The 26032-nt window shown below is 36.1% G+C and overlaps 1 protein-coding gene across 1 annotated transcript in view; it reads right to left on the bottom strand.

Annotated features, from left to right (window-relative positions):
- cadpsa (Ca2+-dependent activator protein for secretion a) overlaps positions 1-26032 on the bottom strand; it is a 126976-nt gene that overhangs the window by 16928 nt on the left and 84016 nt on the right. Inside the window, exons 19-30 of the mRNA XM_079596658.1 lie at positions 23278-23310; positions 19673-19779; positions 16829-16985; positions 13063-13204; positions 10090-10242; positions 5959-6114; positions 4602-4749; positions 4129-4143; positions 3708-3782; positions 3385-3468; positions 2718-2750; positions 304-411 (exon numbers count right to left, since the gene is read on the bottom strand). Of these exons, the coding sequence (XP_079452784.1) occupies positions 304-411; positions 2718-2750; positions 3385-3468; positions 3708-3782; positions 4129-4143; positions 4602-4749; positions 5959-6114; positions 10090-10242; positions 13063-13204; positions 16829-16985; positions 19673-19779; positions 23278-23310 (1211 nt within the window). The remainder of the gene's footprint in view (positions 1-303; positions 412-2717; positions 2751-3384; positions 3469-3707; positions 3783-4128; positions 4144-4601; positions 4750-5958; positions 6115-10089; positions 10243-13062; positions 13205-16828; positions 16986-19672; positions 19780-23277; positions 23311-26032) is intronic.

Genomic DNA, 26032 nt, shown 5'->3' with positions numbered 1-26032 from the left:
CTTTGTGTGAGAACACATCTTAAGATAATCCTCCTCCAGAATAACGAGCAGAGCGAAGGGAATATTACAGCCAGAACACGCAGGAACACACACACACAGCACTGCAAACCAGAGAGGAAAGGTTAAGCCAGAGAAGCAGTGCAAGAGAGAAAGTTAGAGTCAGAGAGTCAAAGAGTAAAAGAAATGAACTAAGGAAAAGAGAGAAGCAGGTCTCAAAATGTGACTTATCCCTCCTAGCTGGCTGTTATGTCACATTTTGAAGGGCCTCCCCCTTCACAGAGGGAGAAGACAGCCATTACTTACATCAAATAACCTTTCTATATATATCTCCTCATTGACCTTATCCCGCAAGACATCCTGAGAATGGCGAACGAATGTCACATAGCTGTCGGCAACATCCATCCCAGGTTTCTGAAAGATGGCGGAAAGAGAGACAGAGAAAAATATATTAGTGCTTGAAGCAATTGAAGTATTAGTATGCAACAGTTCTGTTACAAATTCTAATTTCTTCTACATAGGCAGCACCACATAAATACACTCGAGTCACAAAAACAATACCTTTTTAATTACACTATTACAGTTTTTTTAAGCGATATTTAAATTTCAGTTTTGAGTACTGAAGTTCTTATAATAAAATCTCACGTCATCTTAAATGTTTTTTGTTTTTGTTTTTTTTCAGTGTCGCAATGCTTTCTAGGATTGTCTTTTCCATGACGGAAGATGCCTAACTTTTGAAAAAACCTTTGATCCCTTAAAATACTATAAATGTAGGCTTGTGTATCCAGACCTTCAGACTGACGGCAGAAGGTCTATGCTGCATCCGAAATCTCATACTTCTACAGTAGTAGGCGAATAAACAGTATGCGACAAAAGTAGTATGTCCGAATTCACAGTACTCATAAAAGAGTAGGCAAAAAGTACCCGGATGACCTACTACTTCCGGAGGGATTCTGAAGTGTGCATACGATGTACATTTTACAATCCAATGAGGCCACGAGAGAGAATTTGTGAATGGCTGTTTAGCGACGTAACTGAAGCTGGTAGGTCACATGATAATGACAACATAGCAGATGTAGTAGGTCCGGATTACATTAGTACTACACACATTCATATAGAACGTACTTTTTAGAGGTTGTGAAATAATAACTTATTCAATATAAGTACCTACTCAAGAGATAATGCGATTTCGAACACAGCCCCGGTCTCCATGGCAGCTTTAATTGGTCAAGGACCCCCTGACTGACATGTAAAGCAACTAATCACAGTTTGTTTTGTTCAGTGCCATGATTAGGGAAGTGGAAATGGAAAGTCGATGTCCCTACAACAACAGAATGGCGTGTAAAACTCTTGAAAGCAAGTCTCAGTTGTAAACACAACAGCTTTCTTGTTCCGTGAGGGGGTTTGGCGTCATGACAGCTTTGTTTCCAGGCGGACAGTTAAAGAACGCGACACACACGTCTCCAGGACAACCTGTAGAATGCATCCAATCAGATGACGACTTTGAAAACTCCTGAAGTGTTTCCAAATGTGTGTACCTTATGCATCAGATGTCCAGCCAAGACTGAGGCTGAGGCTAAATGTAAACAAAGAATAAAGGTGCAGTAACATTTATCATTGTTCAGTGAATTTTTATCGGCGAAAACCAGTAGTTTCAATAGGAATCTATGCAATCTGGAATTTTGCTTGAAGGCGTCATCAAGTTTGTCACGTGAATTTGCCATGTTGTACAAAGGAAAGTGACTCCTGTGCTTCATACATCACTACTCTCTCAACAATGAAACTTTTTGCCGAAAATTCCCTATTGTGACTGCACCTTAACAGTTTTTAAACCTCGAATGGCGGAAGCCATGTAGCGCCTCCATCTTGAAAATACAAGCTGAAGTCTGAACATGTCGGCAGGAGAACAATGCTATCTGATTAAGTAAGATTCTATTCAACGAAATAGCGAGTGAAAAATCAACCCAGGGTAAATCATCTGGGGTGTTTTGCCCCCCCGCTCGGCCTCAGCGGTGAATTAAACACTTCCTTTGCCAGCGGCCATATGAGGGTCATCAGAATTGGTAATTGTCAGACGCTGTAAATTGAACTTACTTCACACATCTATGGGTCCTTTCAGAGGGTGCAAATGAGCAAGTTTGTCAGGCATAATTTTATTTTGTGTATTAAGCAAACAATTACCATGGAAACATAAGATTCTCTGACCCTCAGACCGTCAGGAGTACGACAAAGAGAGAGAGAAAGAGAGCGAGAGGACGCTTCCGGCATTCATTGACAGGCTTTTAATTTAAAAAGCCTCGAATTGCGACCAAATGTGTTGGCAGTTGAAGGAAACTCAGTGATGTGATGCTGAGTGCAATGAGTTGGACCCAGCGGCATCCTCACGACGCGCTTTTGTTGCACAACACACACATCACACTGTCTGCTGCAGAGGGTAGAGCTTCACAGAGACGACTCTCTCACACATACATATGAATGGCCATTTGGGGCTAAGAGATGGCCATCTGCACAGCAGGCCATGGCAATTATTAGCCATATCTTAAAGCTATCAGGGCTTTTGGAAACAGTGTAACATACTATTAATGAATTGTGAATGAGTTTTTTGTGTCTACAAGATGGAAAAAACTAAATGAACAACTTAAATATTACGTTAAATTATAAACAATGAACTGTTTGATTAATCAACCAATGAGTATTAGAAAAATCCTGGTGTCACTTACAGGAACATCCACATATTTCGAAGCAGCTTTTACCTAAAAATAAAAGAGATTTAATAATCAAAATAAATTAATCATTTAAATATGAATATTTTGCCTATACAATACTGCAATGTGAAAGACAAGATCTTAGACAAGATTTAACAAAGCTGTTCCTAATATACGATTAAACTATATTTATTTTTGTTGTTGAAATAATGCATTTTGGAGTCAAAGGCCAGATTTACTAAACAGGGTGCAAATTAAAGAACACAGACGCAGCCGGATCATTTCCATGATGACCAACGCAATCTACCAAGAGCAGTGCAAATTACCGTCTGGTTTAAGATGTGCTTTTTTGGGGCTGGTAAATAATGGCGCAAATACCAGTAAGTTGACTAAATGCAGACCTCATTTATTCACATTGCGTGATTCATTTAAATACTCTCCTCCTATAAATGTTGTGTCTGAAAGGGAAACTCCTACAAATGCATATGCGATAAGGTCAAAATAACCCCGTCCACTCCTTTTCAGCGCTAATTTGTCACTGCGTGTCTTTAGTAAATCCTGACAGTAGTTTTTAAAGCCAAAAAAGGGATTGCGCTGGCACAAGCTGTTAGTAAATCTGGCCCAAAGTATCCTGTGACAAGAGTAAAATATTTGTTATTATAAAAACACAATTTGTTCTTACTGTAAATGACAGGAAGGAGGAAAAAAGTGTGCCCTCATCGTAACGTGACAACTTTGCCAGAACACTCTCTAGGATTACAACAAACTGAAAAACACAGAAAAACACACAAATAAAAATTTTAACTAGATTGCCTTTCAAAATATAAAATTATCCTAATTGATCAAACAGCATAATTTGTCCTGTGAATTTCAAGAGATTTAATAATGAATAGAAACCTAACCCACAAACAGTCTGTTTTTACTTGTTTTAATTTTTTTTTAAAGAAGCAATTATATGGATATGTAAAAACACAAATGAGGAATATCGTTTTCCTGAAATGCTACCTTTGCCACGAGTAAAGTAATCATTTCTTTCACCGTCTCCTCGATGAGATCGTCAATTTGCGAGTGGTACTGTCTCTGGAAAACAAAGACATGATGAGTATGAAGTGCAACAAGGTTTCTTCGAGCAGTTTGGTGGTTTTCACCTGGGATAATCTGTGCAAACCCAATCCCTTTGTCTCCAAATACCTCATATAAAGGACGTCTGGGTAATTAATTCAGTTCAGATCATTACCTGTCTCAAGATGCTACGGATATGAGATGTCTCACTTCTAGCACATGTATATTCAGAACCAGCTATCACATATGGTAATATAATCAAAACAATTTAAGTGTCAGAGGACTGGGGGAAACTGCTAGGATTGCTAATTATACCTTAGGGACACAAAGGTGAGAATTCAATTGAATTGTTAGCCACACTTACCCATTCTCTAACAAACTTTCACAAGATTGAGTAAAGGGATGAAAAGAAAGATACAGCAGACAAGGTGACAGTGACAATTAGAAAGCAACAGAGAGAAAAAGAAAACATCTCATTCCAGCACAGAGTCAAAAAATGTAGAAACAATGAAAAATTGCCATGCTGGTGAATCATTCAGATCTGTAGCATTAAATGCATTTAAATTAATAACATAATATATGTATATGCATTTAAAAAAACAACGTTCTATTCATATATACATACTGTATATATCATAGGCTGGTGCATATGATGAATTCATGCATTTCAAAAAAGACTACAGAATAAAGGGTTTAACGATATAAACTGCGATTTAAACTAAGATGCAGATGAGCACATTATGAGGGCGTTTGACTGGAAATTGTGGCAGAGAAAGTGTATGTTTGCAGAGATGAGAAAGCTAAAGAGAAAGAGAACATGAGAAGTTCCTTGTGTACCTCTTGGCTGAGCTCCATGGCACATAGTTTGGCGGATTGGGCCTTGGCGTCCACCATGACATTGAACATGGTGCATATGGACTGAGGAACACGGAAGTCTGTGGTGCGCGGGCTCTTCTGCAACTTCACCTCAAAGGCTGCTCTGGTTCTGAAACAACAGAGGAGAATAAACTCCACTGTGGTGATTCAGGAGTAGGATGTCAAAAGTGAAGTGAGGAAACAAGAACAAAATATATGCCGGTTGAGAGTTTCTGCATTAAAGTGTAGTAACTGGCGCTTAGTGGTGTAAGCATTAATGCACTTTTTTAAATCATCAATATTTTCTGTATTTTTCAGTTTTTAATTTGTATAAAAACAAAACAATATTAATATTTGGTATAAATAAAAATGAATATCCACATTTAATATTTTACATTATACTGTCGTGATGCCACAATTCATTTGTAGAATTTAAAATGATACATTTTAGATTGTGGTGTTTCAATTATTGAGACAAAAATAGTACACAATTTTAATGTTGGTCATAACATGTACTCTGGATATATGACATATTTTATGAAAAAAAGAAAGATACATCGTATCAGAGCTTTTTCTTGTTTAATGTAAAAATTACAACCTATGCAACACCACAAAAAAGTGACATTTCAGAGAAAATAAAAATAAAAAATGTAGAAAAGCAAAATGCATAAGTGTGCACACCCCATGAACTCAGTTCAATCAACCTTTAATTGTATTACAGAATTTTATTATAGTATATTTGTATAGAAATATTTCAGGTTGTATAGAAATCTATCAAGATCTATCTGATATCTTTAATTTGAATATTTTCCCACTCTATTATGCAAAAACTTCCCAGATCTGTTACATTTCAAGGGCATCTCTTGTGGAAGACTGTGCGCTTTTTTATATCCACTGTAAATAATTTATATTTTAACAGTAAAAAATATATAGTAAAAGAAGTAATATTTCAATAGGTGCATCCTTAAGATAAAGCCAATATTCTGGATTGTAGAAATTCAAATAAGATACATAACAGTATATTCTTTTTAAGAAACAAACTTTACTACAAATATGAATGTAAACATTTTTTTTTTTTAAACAGAGTCCTGGTGTGAAGTAAAAGTATGAATAATTAATACCGTCTCTCAATTAATATTCTGTCAAGAAAGCTGCACACATAATAATAATAAAAAGTTAAAATAAAGTTTAGCATGTGTCACACTGCAGTACATGACAAAAAGTGTCAACTGTCAAAATACAACAGCCTAAATTCCAAAAAAAGGGCTTTGGTATCAGATATTTGTAGTTATTGTGTTAGAAGACTGTTAACAGGTTTCCAACGTCAAGAAAGTTTTACCTTTTTACACAGGACTCGATCATGTCACTGGACATGAGTTTAAGTCGGCTCTCCAGGTGTTTGGCGAACTCTTCTTCTGGCCAGTGCAGGTCTCTTATGAATGTCTGCAGTGCATCCAGTTTCCAGAACAAGTCCTCTGAAGTCCCAGAACCATTACTGCCAACGCAGAAGAGACAGTCAGAGGGAGATACAGAAAGTTATTTTACTCGAAGCTGAATATCAGGAATGGAATGCTCTGGAAAAGGTCAGGAAGTAGGAAGGTCAGAGGGCAGGGGGTTGTTAAAGAACACAAAGCCTGTTTCGAGTCCAGGGTGGCACATTTGGTTCACTTATTTTTTACCACTTCCCGATCGTTTAGTTGCCCTGACCGCTTCAGATCAACCTCATTGGCGATCGTTCCATGGAAAAAAATAAATGGTTAATCCTAAAACAAAATGATAAACAATCAGGCCTTACTTGGTTGTTTGAGTACAGGTAAGGTAAAACGTGCACAATGATGTTAAAGGAGACTTGCGGGATCACAAGTAAAGGCTGTATGTGTATGAAGTGGCAGGAGAAGATACAGTCCCAGACTTTCAACTGATCAGACTAAAGCTATAGATCTGTTTGAATGGAACCAATTTCAGCTCCAGAGGGTCCGAAATGAATGAAGAATAGATCATAGAAAGAAAATAAGAGACTGACTCTCACACCATTCCTCACAGCCTGAGTACAGAGTCCTCAAACAGCCAGCAGGCCAAGGCATCTTCAGTGGAAACATGTTTTAAGATTGACTGAAGCAATGAGAGCTTCACACTGAAGCCAGATTTAGATGGAAGACTCTAAGGCCGTGTGTCCACCAAAGCGTTTTTAGCCAGCTGAAAGCGCCTAGCTATGGGCGCCTGAGAGCGTTTTGGCAGCGCAGCATTTTTTTTTAGTTGAGACACTTTGCTTGTTATGATACGGAATATCCACAAAAGTGTTACTAGCATCTCATTTCACACATATTTTGTTTCTGTGTTGATTCTATATTAAAATGTCGATACAATGTAACATATTTTCTCTGGCTCTTGTTTTAAATGATTTTGTTCCGTTATTATGCTTGTTGTTGTCATCTGTTGACGTTGTACAAGCAGAATGTGGCGGTTGGTCGGTGTGGTATTAGTCCCGCCCCTCCTCCACTGTGATTGGACGGTTGAGTAAAAAGTGACAGTGATGAGCGCTGCGTTTTACCCAAAGTTGAACATTCTTCAACTCTCGGCGACCTGTAAAAAACGCAGAGCGTTCAGCACTTCATTCATTAAATTCATTAAAAACGCGGCGCTCCAATTGAAAACAATTGAAATAAATACTCCAGCCGCGTGAAAAAATGCTTTGGTGGACACACGGCCTAAGGGTCGGTTCATTTGTACTGCAGTCGTCTAACAGACACTCACAATACAGCAGCGGAAGGATGTGTAGAAATATTTACAGATTGATTAATGGTGACTATTTATTTATTTGTTTATTTATTAAGTTAGTATATCAAATTCAATTTTAAAAAATTTGCTTGATAGACTTACTAAAATATATAAACTGCATATTTATATTTTCTTTATTTCTTTATCATTGTTTCCCCCGTAAAATAAAAATAAAGTTTTAGGATTAAAAATAAATAAATAAATAAGGTTACAATTCGTAAAAAATAAATGAAACCGTATACTCTTTGGCCGTAAAACTGGCCAAATTAGATGTCATTTAAAACATTATTGATCCATTGTGTAAAAAACAATGCAGTTTAAAGTTTGGGTTACTCACACAACCAGTAAAGTCCTTTTAGAGTCTTGTATTTGGTTTCTACTGAAAGCAGATGCCTGTTGCTCTGAAGTTTGTATATCACTTCAGAGAACGGTATGAAGGAAACAGGACAGAACCAAGAGGGGGATGGGGTGATCTCCCTCAGTATTCTTATCCACAACACCCTATATCTCAAGGCAGGGTACAGAAGGAGAGCTACTACTCTGGGACCCCATACCCAGCAAATACAGCAAGAAGAAAGAGGAAAAACACCTGTTCTAATAGAAAAAGGGAAAGGAGGAAGATGTTGGAAAGATACAAGATGTTAAAGTAGCATCACTTATTCATGACCAGATATCAATGATGAGCATCTAATCACCTAACCATGCTATTGTGAATAGTTTTGTTGAAGGTGAAGTGTGTAATTTCTGCGGCACCAAAACAAAATGCAATCTGTTTGTTTCAGTGGCAGAAACGAACAACATTGGCTCAACCAATGGCATGAGTGAACAAACTCACTCAGTCAGTCATCATGTTGGCTTTATATTAATGAATCATTCAACATTTGTCTTAACAAACATTCCTTTTCTAGTTATTTTTGTGATTTTGTTTGGTTCAGAAATTAATTACACACTTCAGCTTTAATATTCAACTATCAAAACATGAGCATGTTTTTATAGCGTGATACTGTATTTGTATCTTCCAACACTTCAACATGCTTAGGGCTTTTTGGGTTCAAATTGTCCATGGGTTATTTCCATGCTGTGGCCTTAGCATAAATATATTACTGAAACATTATTCAGGTTTATTGTAAACACAGATTCTGGTTGTACTTTATTTTACAGTGCACTGTGCATTCTTTGTACTTACCTAAGAAAGTACTAGAGAATGTAAGGTAAGTAGGTTTAGGTGTAGGGAAATATTATTACCCAATTTTTGTAATTATTATAATATGTACATATATGTACATATATGTACATGTGGAACAGGACTGTATAATAAAGTGCTAACCAAATTCTAAATAGAAAGTATTTTAAGCTTGAGTTTGACATGAGTAGACAGGTACACGTATTTTGTGGCTAATATATTCTGGCTTCAACTACAGTAGTTTTGTCAACCTTTGGAGTTTACCCATCATTACACCTTAGAGATCGAGTGTCACTCAGCATGCGTAATTATGTCTGTGTGTCTGTGCATGCATAATTTTTAGCCCAATAAATGCAGCGCTGAAGGTATTTCACTCTCGTCTGGAAAGTGGTGAAATGCTAAGGTTTGGAGAATCGTTTTTTTTTTTTAATTATCATGTCTAAATATAAACTAAAATTCCCTTGGCTCACCTCTGTCAACTCCCTAAATCGCAATTTTTTTTAATCATTTCAATTCACAACTGTAGACAATTTCCAACCATGTAAACAAAGTACTTGAGTCCACATATACCGTTTTAAGACAAAGTTTGCAAACTATTTGGAATTATATATATATATATATATATATATATATATATATACACTTTGGTAATTGTACTTTGCCAAGCTACAAGCTACTTTACTATTTAAATTAATTTACAGTAAAGCAAAAAGCAAACCTTTTTTGTTTTTAAAGTTTTAAAACGCCATTGATTTTTAAACGCAGAAGATGAAATAAGTTGAAATCCCCAAATATTTTTTTTTCTCCTTCAATTAAAAGTAATGGATACTAACATTGTTTTCTATGATGTGTTCTGTTAACATCTCAGAAAATGTGGTTTAGTGTTAAATGACCCTTTACATATATATAATACATATATACATGTAATACACTATATATAATACATATATAATACACTATAATATGATAAAATAAAATGATGATTTAAAACATTAAACAGTATTTACCAAAAAATAAATAAAAAAATTAGTAAGATATTGGCATTTTGCACAGCATCTGTTTTTGTATAGCAGAATGTCAAAGCATCTGTTTTTGTTTATTGTCCCTTATGTGCATTATGACACATGAAAGTGATTCCAAACATAGTAAATCAACAACAGATTGCTTTAAACTGGAAAAATTCCATTTGGTTGTGAAATTCTTATCACAAACATAGAAATGTTATGGAGTAATCTCTAGTTTGAACTATTTGTCTCAACAAATATATATATATAACCTTGTACAATTTTGTGTAATGTTGCATAATATAATTTTAGAAATGTTAATTAATGCTGAAATCCTCAATTCCAAATTCCAACTGTAGATGCACCTCTTAAGACTTTCCTAATTCAAATATTTAAATGAAACCTGTCTACAATTAACTAGGGGTGAATCCGAATTGAAATATAAAATACAAACTAAATGTTGATGCTAAGGCCACACATGCGTGTATTAGAATCCAGTACACACTCAGTTTCAGATAAACCCGGTATCCAGTTGGGGGTGGAAAAGCTAGGCATTTGCATTGGTCGCAGATTAACTGACACTGGTAGATTTGGTACTTTAGGCATTTGTAGATTCACATTTGGTAGGTTGACACTGGGCAGATTACTTGTTAAACTCCTGTGGAAAAGGAAAAAAGAAACAGAAAAAAAGAATGCAATGATGTACAGTAGATGCACAGAAGAAAGCGTGGATGATAAAGAAACACGGCATTACGTACAGTATGTTTAGAGCGCAAGATGAAGAATTCATTTAGAGAGAAGATGGTGTTGCAGAGATGGGAAGTGCACACGAGATCGGGGTGAATCACATTATCACCACTTTGGCTCTGGTTTTATGAGAAAACACACATTTGTTTCTGCTGAAATGCAGATTGTTGATTCAATTAGCATTAACATTCCTACAGTCACACACTTTGTCTTATGTCGCTTTGCTGAGTGATTCAAAGTTATTCTGGTGACTTGTATATATCATGCAAAAATGTTTATACATGTTCAACAAGCAGAGCTGGTTAGGACTGTAAGAAAATTAGAGCTAGTTGAAGAAAAATTTAAAATACAATTATTATTAAATTATTTTTTAAAGGGGACATATTATGCCCCTTTTCAAAGTCCTGTTTTTGCTTGTGGCGTCTACTAGAATAGGTTTTCATGATTGAATGTCCGAACAACTAAAATTTTCACGTATTTAAAGGTAGGGTAGGCAAAAAAAATTATAAACACTTTTTGTTATACTGGTTGAAACTCTCTTCACATCCTGATAGCAATCAATAATAGAAGTGGTCTAAATATTAAAACATGTACAAATATCTTCTGTGGAAGTCTCAGGACACAACAAATGTTTGTCCAATCATTGCATCCGGTCGGAATGCAATGATACGATGTCCTACCTGCCTGTCAACATGTGTATTTCCATACCTCCGCACACTCTGCTCACGCAGACGTCACACGACATCATCGCGTTCTGTAAATCTACGCCAATTTGTAGACAGACAGTCACATAGCGCCGCAAACAAACAGAAGCCACATTTTACAGTTCCTCCTGAACCGAAACAACAAGCTTATGCCATGGGCACGCTATGTCGTAATTACAATTAAGAGCCGTTCACGTGCTCAGACTCGGATTTATGTGTTTCTATGGCACTATCAATGGCGAAATGAAACTGCAGCAGTCAGGTGGTACAAGTCAGTGCTCTCGAAGTTGTTTACGTTCATTATTATTGTAAAGTTACCGTATTTTCCGGACTATAAGTCACACTTTTTTTCATAGTTTGGCTGGTCCTGCGACTTATATATCAAAATTAATTCATACTGACTGAGATGAACCAAGAGAAAACATTACCTTCTACAGCCGCGAGAGGGGTTCAGAAGCGACACCGAGGAAGAATTCAATGGATTCAGTGTTGTGGAATGAGATCGCGGGAGCTTGGTGAACTTGCTTACTGGTAACTTGCTTGTTGGACTCGCTGGCTAATGTTAATTTAGCCTATTCAGCCTCCCAGGTATATTTTCTTTATGCTATTGTGTAGCTGAATAACTGTTAATGTGTTACGTGCCATCCAGAAACTTGCGCTCTGCAAGTGAGCGGCGTCTGGTGGTGCCATCTCAAAGAGGCACGCAATCTCTCTCTCGGACCTTTACCATGACTGTTCCCTGCTGGTGGAATGATCTGCCTAACTCAGCCAGAGCTGCTGAATCTGTAGCCATCTTTAAGAAACTGCTGAAGACGTATCTTTTTCGGCAGCACTTGAGCACTTGATCCAGTACTACTAACACTAACACTTTCTTATCTATTCTATTAAAAAAAAAAAATGCGTTGGATTGTACTGTGAAGGGTTATAGCACTTACATACTGTTGTCCTACTGCTAGTTTAATTGCTTATATTGTTTCTCATTTGTAAGTCGCTTTGGATAAAAGCGTCTGCTAAATGAATAAATGTAAATGTAAATGTTAACATACCGGACACCTATTCAGCCTGTTGTTCTGTGTGCTATTGTGTAGTTGAATAACTTGCCTTTCCAGATTAAATGTCTGTTCTTGGATTTTGTGAAATAAATGTATAAATAAATGTGACTTATAGTCCAGTGCAAACTTATATATGTTTCTTTCCTCTTCATGCCGCATTTTTTGACTATAATGCGACTTATACTCCGGAGCGACTTATAGTCCGGAAAATACGGTATGTCCTTTGGGACATGAGGTAATTTAACGCCGTCTCTCGTGGCTTTGGAGACACTCCAAAGGAGAGGGTGGGATCTCATGCTTTCAAAGCTAACTTGCTCTTGCTAGCCACTCTGAAATAGCCTACCCTACCTTCAACATTTTTGTAGCACCTCTCTCTTCCTGGTCTGTAAGTAACCCTCTGTTTTGTTCCTGTCTCTGTGAAGTCCCACCTTTCAAAAAGCACAATGTGCTCTGATTGGTCGGCTGGGCCAGTGTGTTGTGATTGGTCAATTGCTTCGAGCGTGTTTCAGAAATGGCATACCACTTACAATAACCGAGAGATTCAACACACTATCAATGCAACTCAACCAGGCCACGCCAGAAACAAAGCTTACTGATATAGAGAATAGCTCTCTTTGCAGTGGACTTTGTGCTTTAGTAACTTTGCAGACCTTTTTCGTGCTCAAACAGCAACATTACACACTGAATAAAGTTGAAATGTAAAAAAGTAATACAGGACCCCGTTAAGCCGTTAAAATATCAAGTAAACAAGTGCAAAGAATGATTCGAAAAAACAAAAAGACATAAAAACACATAGCGAGACCCCCGCGGTCTGTTTCATTCTGCTGGATTCCATCTTGCTCTCTGAACACATGAAAAGACTGCGGAAGTCCAGGGGGCATGATTAGTTGCATACATTTTTTTTATTTATAATTGTACTAATTTAATTAACATCCCTAGAACTAACGCTTGAAGTGAAAAAAGTGTTTGGCTTACTTGACTGGTTCCCAAGACTCTCGTTCAAATCCTCTGTGTATGGACTGAGCTATGGAGGACTCCATTAGATCCACATACCTCACCACCAGAGGGGCAAACAGGTCTTGCAGGTGCTTATGAAACTTCCCATTACATAGATTATCTGAAAAAGCAAGACGAAAGTGGGAAATTGCTATTTTTGCCACCCTTTGACGTATATTCAGCAATAAACAGCAATAAACAAAAAATAGACACAATCTATGAAAAACAATTTTTTAGTTAGCGATTAGAGTTGAAGTCAGCATGACGTTTTTTTGTCTTTTTTAAAATGGAATATTGCAGTATTTATTATAAATCTGTGCACATCTTTTCTTCTCTTTTTCTTCTCATGTACCCTCCCTCGTAATCTTAAATCAAAAAAAGTTCCGCTAACTCTTGCATCGACGACTCTATTCTTCTCCGATGACGTGTTTACAGGGACAACCTGTCACTCACATGATATCACAGCAAACACAACGATCCAATCAATTCCCGATGCACAAAACCAAGTCCCGTCCTAGTTTTTTTTTCTTGTTTGAAAAGCCGTTTCACTTGGATATAGAAAATGATTAGAATAAAATGATTAGATTAAGAAAAGATTATTGCAATTTACGTTTCATGCCGACTTTAACTTTCTCATACATTTTATGTAAAAATGAAGGAAAATGAATGTGATTATTTATTGTCTTCCCATCCATGCAGCGTTCAGATATTTAAATATATATTAGCTATCTTTCCTGCTAGGTTAATTTTGTGTTAGATTATCAAAAAATATATAATAGCTGATTACTAAACAAAGGATTTGTTCTTTTTTTAAAGAAATTGGACACAATGTGTACTATATGTGGTGGAAAGTGCCTTATGTTTTAGCATGTGATGACTAAGCATAGTACTAGTCATAGCGTCTCTATTTCTCTCACTCTGGTCTCTCTCAAGGTCGATCATTCACAGTAGGTGCCATGTTTGTTTGCTTCCCTGATTGCTCTGTTCCAATTAGCCACTTGAGCGGTGGTGGTTGCACACTTGGCTGTGTTTGTCCGCGAGCGAGTGTCCGGGGCAGTGGGGTCTCCCAGGCTCCTCTGTTTTAGACCTCATTAGCAGCATGAATAGCTTCTTCTTTAGCGCCTGTCTGGTGTTAAGGCTATTTCATGCCTAGATCAGTGCTAAAGGCACAGAACGATAGTGACCTTCCATGCTGAATGTCCTGTTCCACAGATGTAGTGCACGCTGTAGGCTGTCGATTGATGGTGTTTGCTTTTGTTTGTGTTTATGCGAGTATGTGAGGAGGCCAGGGGGAGATGATGTGTGTCTCTGTGTTGTAGTGAGGAGTAATATGTGTGTGTGTGGGTGTTTATGGGGAACTAGATGGTGTTAAAACTGGTGTATCAGTGTTTAGTTTTGTGCTTGAGAAGAGCTTTCTAATGAAAACTTAATTTTTTCTGCTGGAATGCTAAATAACAGACCATTTATAAAAGAGTATTTTGTTCTCTTCTTTAAAAGTAATTATTATAAGAAAATTCCACATCTGTATTATTTTGAGATGTTATTAAATAAAAAGATAATAAGACAATCTCTCATAGAAGGCTACAAATGAGAAGTTATGAGAAGTGTATTATTCAAGTACATGTGAAAAATAAATAAAAACAAACAATGAACAATATAAATAAATGAAATAAAAAATACATTAATAAACAACAAACAAAAATACATTTGTGATAGTGCCCAAAAAAGTGTCTATGTCTGGACTAGGAAAACTGACATCTTCAACCTTTATTTAAATATTATTCAAATGTGTTAAAGGTTTTTTTGTGATAACAAAATGAAACCAAATTGTAAGGACATAATTATTTAAAAAATTGACGAAATATTAATAACTGACTATGTTGTAGCGTTTTTTTCCTATGCATTTTCTTTTGCAGAGTAAAATATTGCTCATATTTAAAAATATTTTTAAAATATTTTTAAAGTTTAATTGAACTTGTGGGGTAATTAACAACTTTTGGCCACACTCTCTCTCTGTGTGTGTGTGTGTTACACATATACACACACTCTTAATAATAATAATAATTCATTAGATTTATATAGCGCTTTTCTCAGCACTCAAAGCGCTTTACATAGAAGGGGGAATCTCCTCAACCACCACCAGTGTGCAGCATCCACCTGGATGATGCGACGGCCATATTGCGCCAGAACGCCCACCACACACCAGCTATACACTCTTGCTTTCAAAAGCTCCATCTAGACCAGCAGAAAAAGCAATCCAATATCAAAAATAGGTTACCAGACAACAAACTGTCAAGCTGTGCAAAGAATGCCACTAGGATAATTAGTCAACTGCAGCCCATGGCAGAGGGGCTTTAGCACCATGGACAGCACCCTATTGACTCCAGTTCATTAGAGACGTGATAAGGCCTTGAGCAAACTCTTTACATTCAATGTGTTGGTTTGACCCCCTGCGGGTTTCACTATTTGGCCTTTAATTCTTCTATATTGTCTCTTAAAGCTCTGCTTTGATGGAATTTGTATTTTGTACACTATTGTAGGCCTGTGATATATGTGGATTGCAACATTACATTTATGAACTGTGGTTATCTCAATTTCCAGTTCCGTACTACATTTATGATTATTATGATTATGACTTCTGGTTCCCTCCTGGTCACAATCACAAGGTGTTATCTGCTTCTATTGCACACATTTTAAACATTTTTGTTTAAACATTTGTTTAACATTTAAGATTGATGCACTTTTATATTAATTCAGTCTAAAAATAATGTTTCTGACAGTCTATGAGACACGTAGAGCCCTATTTTAACGATCTGAAACGCAAGTATCAAATGCGAAACGCAAGTAACTTTGTGGGCGGATCTCGGCGGGATAAGGATAAATGACTCTTGCGCCCGGCGCAAATCTAAAATGGGTTGGTCTGAAGTAGCTACATTACTCATAGGTGTGGTTATTGCGTAACGTGCAATAAACCAATCAGAGCGTCATCTCACATTCCCTTTAAGAGGAGGCGTGCTTGTTCCATGGCGGATTGCTATTAGAACGGCGAATTTGCCAGGCGCACGCAACTTACATGATGGTAAAGGTGATTTCGCAGTCTTCAGAACTTTGTTTCCTGGTTCTTTACGAACAACCCACTTTGTCAGATGTCCTTAAATACCTGTGTCTTGCCACTATTGATCAAACAGGTTTGATCCGTCATTACTACAATTATCCTGAATAATTTGGGTAAATGTGTGATATAGATTTATGCCTATCTTCATGGACACCACAATGATTTCCCTCGTGTGGTAATATTTGTCCTTCTAATTATGTATGGTTTGCAAAAATATGAACTGCTGCGTCAGTGTCGATGAGAGAAGCAAAGTGTATGCGCGTTGTGCACCCGCTACATTATGGCCAAGCATGCGCCCTTAAAATAGCATCTGAATAACGCGCCACTGACTTTAGACTAGGTTTTTCCTGGTCTGTGGCGGAATTGTTTTCTCAAACTGCAAAATGGCACCAGGGAACGTTTGCGCCAGAACACGCCTCCTATTTTCGCTGAACTGCCCCCCGAGCGCAAGTTCATTCCCTAATTTACCGACGTGCGTCTGTGGAGGGAAAAGTCCGCTGTGCGTCGGGTGCAAGATAGGGCCCAGAGGCTCTCAATAGAAATTACTTTGTATTTAACCTAGAATATTCATTTAATAAGACATAAAAATAACAAAGACCTGTCCAGAAAATATCCCCTTAAAATACTTACAGTCAATGCGCAGGAAGTCATTGAGCAGCTGAAAGAGAGGGAAGCTGTCCCAGCTGTCTGGGGGCTGAACCTCCAGTGCCGCATCCATGTCCACAGCATACAGAGACAGAAACGTCTCGGCGTGTTCGACCATCAGATCTGACCACCATGCAAATGCCTGCAGTGAGAGAAAGAGGCAATACAAGAGCCAGAAAAAAAGCACAAATAAAACCAGTCATGTAATATAAAGACATAGAATGAAGATCAGCCTTTTCTATAATACTTAAGAGCATGACAGTCCACAGATCTATAAAAAGTTATCAAATCCACACTGGTCTTTAAAGACCCCAAATAGTTTTGAGACTGTCTAGAAATGTATTTTTTCACCTTTGTGTCTGTGGAGTGTCATGAGCTTGTCTCGTGCATTGAAACTCTCATGCTTCTAAAAAGCACAGCTCATCATAGTTAATGTCTAATACACATACTTTATATGTAAAGTACATCCTTATTTTGCAGATGTAAATGTTCCCACAAGTCCATGCACAGGAATTTATGCCCTTGTAACAGAAAAATTCCCAGCATGCAGCAGCAGCAGTGATTAGCAGCACGATCTCAGTAGTTCGTATCATTTATCTGTTCGATTGTTTAATTATGTGAGATTCCTCTGCTGCTAATCCAGCTGTGCTGCTGTGTGTAACACATCTGGCCTGCAGATATGCACCAAGCATGTTAGACAAATGAAAAGTTAATGTAAATCATGGCTTCCCCAAAAAAAAAAAAAAGCATGCTGTTGTCACTGACCACTCAAACAAACCTTTCATACCAGTATGCTTGACACCAGTATAGCAGTTTTGCTTTATTGCAACACTTCTCCCAAAAAACCCAGAGAAGTGCAGTTTAATGTGAAGTTAGAGCTGGTAAGTGAAGCTAGCAGACCAAACCAAGCTGAAGGACACAAAACAAAGGAGAGTTTGGAGATAATTGGGGTTGTGCAAGGGTGAAAATGAGACCAGTCATTTTCATTGAGTTTTTTTGGGGGGTCTGCTTCCACAGGTGAAGCACTGTCCCCCTCGTGCTTGTGGAACCACAAGCCACTTGCTCAACGCTCCATATGGACAGCTGACTAGGGGAAGGATGGGGTGTCCAGGCAGAGAGGGGGAGGGAAAGGTGGAAATCCCCCCCATCCATGGTGCAGGGGCTGTGACATGCACATAGAGGGGGGCTCTATAGGGTCTACATACCTCTTTACCCTGTCCAATGTTTCCCAGCCAACAAACAAGTAATGAAAAACAGTGAGAGTTATGTGAGTTTTTTTTTTTTTTTTTTTTTTTTGCTTTGTATTTGAGCACTTCATTATCATAAATGCTTCAGCATTAAAGGGCTTTAAAATGCAATTGGAAATATGATCACATTAAGAATGACTGATGGTAAATATTGATCAAAAAGAAGCAAATAAATAATAGAAACAATGTTTAATAATTACATTAAAAAAAATCCTATGCTTAAGACTTTTTGGTAAAGATTCTAACTTGTGCTTTAAAAAAAGAAAAAAAGAAGTCCATTCAGTTTACCAGATTTATTCCATTATTTTGTGCATGCATATTATGTTGTTTGTGTGTACATTTGAACATGCAAGTTCAGTGTGCATGATATATGACTGGACTTTGTAAAATACCATAAACAATTCCATGCATTTTAGTGGACTTGTTTATTAAAGAAATGGTTTTATGTGCTTAAAGGCATAGTTCACCCAAAAATGAATAATTTTGTTGAGTAAATCATGACTACGCTGTTCCAAACCTGTAGCCATTTCTGTAGGCAGATATTTTGAATAATGTTTAAATGAATAATGTTTTAAGTCCATATAATTACAGTCAGTGTGGTTCCAACAAACATCGGACCCCAATGACTTTCATTGTTTGGAAAACAAACAAACAAGTGTTCTTAGTGACTTTTGGGTGAACTATTCCTTTTAATGGTTTAGTGAACCTGGCATCAGAAGCAAAAAAAATAAAAAAAATAATAATAAATAAAATAAAATAAAATAAACCTGTTAGAATAACAGACTGAAAATAAACCAAAATGAAGATCAATGTATTTCACATACAAAGAAAAACTGTATTAATTTTGTCCATTGACTTCAATGATTTTAATGTATTCAGTCAATGTGACAGTAATTTCAGTTCAGTCAAACGGAAGATGAATAGATCCAACCTATCTATCTATCTATCTATCTATCTATCTATCTATCTATCTATCTATCTATCTATCTATCTATCTATCTATCTATCTATCTATCTATCTATCTATCTATCTATCTATCTATCTATCTATCTATCTATCTATCTATCTATCTATCTATCTATCTATCTATCTATCTGAATCTCAAACAAATCCCAATCAACTAAATTTGAATGAACTGAACTGAAATTAAGTAAGTCCTGATTTGCTATGCCCATGTAATGCCTCTTCCAGTGAAGGCCAGATCATGAGGCTGGCATGCAAGAGCAGGGCACGGCACTGATGACAGCAAAAAAAAATCAAAAAATCAAAATACTGTACCGCCTGACCTCCCGTACTTGTGCGTGTAGCCTGCGGAGCACATAATTTAAAGACACAAAATACATATATTCTGCCTTTGTATGTAAGAGGATGGCGGCTGCTCTAGTGGAAAAATGCTGCCTAAACAGTCACTGAGGAAGGTTTTTAGAGATAATATTTTTAAGAGTTGTTATAGTTTTGAGTTCTTAATATTCAAGCGGCGTTGTTTGTTTTCACATATAAATATGTGCCTGAAGTATTTCTTTTCATGCATGTGTATTTAGGCACGTATTGCATCTAACACGTCATGTCTGGTGCACTCACCTCTGCATGATGTTCCTCATTCTGCTGGAGCACCTCTATGACCAGCTCGGCCAGACGGAGCGTGTCCTCAAGCTTTTTGGCAGGGGTGACTAAACGTCCTACATTTTCTGAGGCACAAAGGTACAACAGTTAATATGGACATACAGACAAACACGCACATGGAAAACATCCTGTCTGATGCCTAAAGTCACTGCATTTCACAGCAATGTGATTTTTTAAACTTGATATGTAATGTTTCCATCGCAGAATTTTTTTTTTGTATTTAATTTAAAGTCTTTAAATAATGTCACTTTATAAGCATATTTGCTATGAAGGCAAAAACTTTAGATGACAATTAAAATGACAGAGGTAGTAAGAGATGGGTAAAGTTATGGGTTACATCTAATTTTTCATTTGAATTTCATAAATGTTCTCTCTGGAAAAAAAAAACTGACTTAATGAACACAAATTAGGTTCTGCATATATCAGCTCCGCTTGTCTTAGTTAACGACTTGGCATAATCTTGACACTCTGTCAACACTCAGCTCTGTAGACACGAACCATAATGAGTCAATAAAGAGCAATGCAAATATAATGAGTCAAACCAAGGAACTGAGGAAAAAGAAAGGGTAAAAAACGACAACAAATATGTTATAGTCATCATGCATAACGTTCAGCACATGCAGGAATTTATGTCGTCTCATTTCCTACCTCTCTCTGTCAATACAAGCGGGCAGCACCTCTCTCTTAGACATGTCATACTTAAATGTACCCACTAAAAGATTTCATCTGCCAGTCGATGACACGGAGAATGACAGGAGTAATTAAACATTATTTTCATTTTAAATAACAGTGTGAAATTAAAGAAATCATATCGTTTACAGCAGACTGTTGTGAAAACAGACATACTGTATGTTCATGGGTCTTTAACATGATGAAAATGCAAAATGCGAGGAAAACGGTTCATTACTGTTGGTTAAGGATAGGATTGCAAATTAAAGAGACATTTATGAGACTATGGTTTATGGATACATGGGTGTGTGTGTGTGTGTGTGTGTGTGTGTGTGTGTGTGTGTGTGTGTGTGTGTGTGTGTGTGTGTGTGTGTGTGTGTGTGTGTGTGTGTGTGTGTGTGTGTGTGTGTGTGTGTGTGTGTGTGTGTGTGTGTGTGTGTGTGTGTGTGTGTGTGTCCAAAGTCACTATTTTGTTCTGCTTTTTTCAAATGGTTAAATTTTCATTATTTTAATAATTTGTTATTCATTGTAATGGATCACAAGATGTTAAAGGTCATAACAATATCATTTTATATAGCTGGAAATCATGATTTCTTGTTGTCCAAATAATGTTTCCATCATGTATCATTGTGTAACCAAAATATTTGATTTTACTTTGCTTTTGGTAATATTTCATTTATTTTATTTATAAAATCCCCAATTAGTAGTTTTTACTTATTCCTCAACATAAAAATGTTTAAAAATAACTTTTTATCTTATAAAAATGCGTACATACATCTTGCGTCAATTCTGTTACCGTACCATACTTTGCCTTTACAATTTGTGTAATTATCTCCCACAACTATGTAAGATACAGGAAATGATGTCCCTTTCTCTCACTGATAAGATCTGAAGCGCTTCCCTGAGAAAATATTTTAATCTAAAAAGTTCTTACACCAAGAGTTATTTTGTAAAACGTCAAAATTGTTACCACAATTTCAAAAGGAAAACAGAATGTATCACTGATCACACAGTAGGTTGTTTAAAAGTCTTTCAATCACGATTTCATTAGTGCCATGTGTTCTTAGCATGTATGCTAGCAAGTGGAGTTTTTGGCTAAAAAGTGTAAAATTGTCAATTCTGTTATCAATGTTATTTTAACACATTGCCTAATTTGTCTGTGGCAGCAGAGTTGACAAACAATACTGTAAAGAAAGTACTTTTTCATTAAAAGAAAAAAAAAGAAAAAGTAACCTGTTTGGCAAGCACTGAATTATTCAAATTTAATATGTTTTCAATAAGATACTGGAAAGTATTTCTGTTAATATTTTGAAATGCCAAATGTATCTCCAAATATAGAATCACTCACATGTTTTTGTAACTCATAACGTTTCAATATTGGCTGAGAGGGAGATTATTTTTTTTTAGACAACCCGAGTGATTTTTGTTTGTCTATCTGCTGTTGATTTTGAACAAAGATTTGTTTGTGCTCTGTCAATTTTTGAGATCTTTGACCATGTCATTATATGATGTGCGGCACTTTGATGGAGGAACACAAAGACAGACAAACTAGGAAGCAAAGTCATTTGCTGTGTGATGAATGTCAAAACAATTAACATCATTTTGAAGAGTCACACCCCCCTCTCAGTCAACAGTGCTTTCATCACTAAACACAAAGCACACACCCCTGATTGTGAATTAACCCTATGACCTTTCTTATAATTGTATCTCAATCATCTTCATCTCCCTCAATAAGACTGAAGACTTAAAAAAAAAAATATTATTACATTTTTGTGGCCTTTTAAAGGTGTACTGTCCATGCAGGGATGAAATGTCATGCAATAGTGCAACATCAGGTACTTCAATAGCAACAAACAGAATGCATTAGCATTTTGACATTTGGATTATTATTATGTTTGAAAAACATCCAAAGAATAATCTTGGTTTAGACCATTTGAAATACCTGATCTTCCTAATTCAAGACATTTTAGAAATGACTGGTTTCTAAACCAATACATAACATATACTGTAGTTTGTAGATTGAATATACTTGTTTTTCTGATATTTTTGTAAAGGTTTTGGAAACCAACACACAATGACTGTCATGTCACCATATATTCACTCCAATGAAAAATATGATGTGCAATATGCAATATGATGTGAACTGAAAAATCATTAACAGCGCATCAGTATTGCTATTTGACACATTAGAGATTTTTCTGTAACACTTTACACTAAGTTACATTTTTTTAATATTAGTTAATGCAATTGTTTATAAATCAAGCAATTAACATATATGTACACACACACACACACACACACACACGCACACACAATAGAGTGTATTGTAGTATATATTTATATGCAATATATTTTTAATATAATATTAAAAATATATTGTATAATATATATAGTAAAAATATTAGTAATCTAACAAATGCTGTAAAAATGTTATTCATTGTTAGTATGTGATATCTAATGCATTAGCTAATGTTAAAGGATTGAATCTTACAGTAAAAGTGTTACTGGGTTTTCATTATCACGCACTTGGTGCAGAAAGAGTATCACTTTAATCATAAATAATACAGGCAAATAATAATCTGCTTTATATTATTTGTTGGAAGTTTAAGTAATAATTAAAGGAATACTCGCTCTGCGTGTTCCATAGACTGGTAAAGCATACATACAGCTCTTACCAGCTCATGGAAAATGCATCTTTATTTATGGATGCAATGTATAGACTGAAGGAGACATTGGCATAACCTTGTCACAACATTCCCGTGGTTATCTTAATGTTGGAAAATTTTGCCATGCGAATGCTGTAAGTTGGTTATGTTTTGAACTGGGGAAGGGGGGGGGGGGGAGGGGGCTGTTTTAAAAATGGGTTTAATAGTAAGTCAGACAAAAGATGTCACCTGGATCCTTCTGATCCTTCTGAGATTTCTCTACTAAAAAGAAAGAAAGAGAGAAAAGGAAGAGGGAGGGGATAAGAGAGAAAGAAAGGGAAAGAGAGAAGGAAGAAGGGGTCAGCTTTTATTTTCAGATGTGAGATCAGACGGGGAAGTATAGAGGGAGAAGGAAAGAGGGGAAAAGAAAGAGGCATTTAAGAATAGGACTGTCTAACCCCGAAAAACCTGTAGCTCACTGTCATTCCACGAGGGATTGCATGAAAGAAGTTCTACAAGAGTGTTTGCGTTACGCTGGGAAACAAACCATTTCAACAGGGGTGTAAAAGTACAGAGAAATTATATTTGGGTTCAAAACTCAATGCTGTTAACTGTTACTAAATGTAAAACATACTTGAGAAAACAAAGAAAGTTTTCCACATTTAACTTTAATGTTAAACTTTGGCATTAACTAATTGTATAGTTTTTAATACTGCTTGCTTTGAAATGCTATTCTGTGGTGACTGTTGAGACATCTCTTCAGAGTAACCACATAAAAAATGAATTCTGTTGGCTATTAAAGTTAAAATGATTTCATTAGTTTGTTAGCTTGGTATGATGGACATAAAATATAAATTACCATTTAAAAGTTTAGGTTTAGTAAGTTTTTTTTTTTTTTTTTTTTTTTTAGAAAAATGCGTTAAATATTCAAAAGTCACAGTACATACTTTTTTTTCAGTGTTACAATATTATTTTTAAAATAGATGCTGTTCTTTTGACATTTCTATTAAAATAATCATCGAAAAAATGCATAAGGTTTTCCACAAAGAAATATGAAGTTTTCAACATTGATAATTAAGAAATGTTACTTGAGCAGCAAATCAGAATGGTTTCTGAAGGATCATGTGACACTGAAATCTGGAGTAATGGCTGATGAAAATTCAGCTTTACCATCACAAGAATAAATTACATTTTAAAGCATATATAAAATAGAAAACCATTATTTGAATATTTTATTATTATTATTATTATTAAAAGGCACGCAACTTTTGAACAGCAGTGTATTCTGTTTTTTTAAGAGGAAACATTTAAACCATGACCTATGCAATATGTACTTTCTACTTTTTACCATTTCAAAGTATGAGTACATTCTTTATTAGTAGTTCAATAAAATGGAAATTTCTGTATAATAATATAGTACAATTATCCAAATACTTTACACCCCTGCTTTTACAATCCTGCACCTGAAACATGTCTTAAACCAAGTTTGACCCAAAACAGAAATAATAACACAAATCACAAACAGAAAAACAGTGAAGACCCACAGTGATAATCTGCTTGAGTGGATAACAGACAAAAACATACAGAACTCGTGGTCGAAAACATGATTAGAAACGCGATGAAGCTGCGTCAGAATCCCTGTTTTGTTCCTGGTTTTGGAGATGATTTGAATGATTTATCTTCACCTTGTACCTGACCAGTACTGTAAACGTACAAAGGTGGGGAGGAGTGACTTACACAAAAGCAAAGTAAAAATGCATTCAAGTCACAAACAGAAAGAATAAGCAGAAAACGGAAAGAAAGGCTGCCACACTGACTCAGCTGGACAGGGTGGTCTGATCAAAGTGACAGCGAGACCTGTGGCAGAATCACTCAACCTAAGATTCAAGCCAAACACTTAAAGAAAAAGGCAAGCAGACTGCAAGCAAGAAAAGAGGATGGTGCCGGTCAGGGCGTGAGGGAACAACTGTTTGTGAAAAGTGCTCGAGAATGAAAAAAAAGAAAGAAAAAAAAATGAGAAAATAAAAAAGGAGGGGTGGCGGAAGTGATGGAGTGTCTCCAGATAAGCAGGGTACTCACGAATGGTTAAATCCATCACTTGTGACGCCAAACAGAAGACAGGATGCTCATACATTTCTCTCTTTTTCCCTATAAAAGAGGATGGGGGGCATGCAAGAGCAAGGGGTCAGAGGAGAAAGAGAGAGAAAGAAGCACAACGGCTGCATGTGCACTACGGGGCTTTTGACCAAATCTAGTTGCATGCAAAGTTGCCTGGCAGGGTTGATAAAAAGCCTAGCAACTATTCAAATCAGTCAATCTGATATGATCTGTGGGTCAGTATGCATGAGGTCTTGATAAATAAAAATGCATCTCTATAAGCTTCTTCACATTGAGTCCAAAACATCGTAACAATATGTGACTACCCAAAAGTTTGGAATAATTAAGATTTTTTAAAATGTTTTTAATCTTATGCTCACTACGGCTGTATTTTTGTATGAAAAATACAGTAAAAATAGTAATATTGTGAAATATCATTACAATTTAAAATAACTATTTTCTGTTTGAATATCATTTCTACTTTGAATATATTTTAAAATGTAATGTATTTCTGTGATGTATTTTCAGAATCATGACTCTTCAGTGTCACATGATCCTTCTATGATTAGAAATCATTGTAATATGCTGATTTGGTGCACAAGTTATTATCAATTATTATTGGTGTACATTTTTTACATGGTTCTTTTTCTTATACGGCATTTATCTGAAATAGAGATCTTTAGTAACATAAAAAATTACTTTACTGTCACTTTTGATCAATTTATGGCTGCTGAAAATCCAGCTTTAACAGAAAGAAAAAATATATTAAATATAAATATATTAAAATAGAAACAGTTCGTATTAAATTTCACAATATTACAGTTTTTACTTTTTTTTTTCTTTCTTTTTTTTTAACAAATAAATGCATCCTTGGTGAGCACAAGAGACTTCTTTCAAAAATATTAAA

The sequence above is a fragment of the Phoxinus phoxinus genome (genome assembly GCF_949152265.1).
Source record: "Phoxinus phoxinus genome assembly, chromosome: 22".
Lineage (NCBI taxonomy): Eukaryota > Metazoa > Chordata > Actinopteri > Cypriniformes > Leuciscidae > Phoxinus > Phoxinus phoxinus.
The sequence above is the reverse complement of the archived record's forward strand: the minus strand, read 5'-3'. Positions and strand labels throughout refer to the sequence as shown.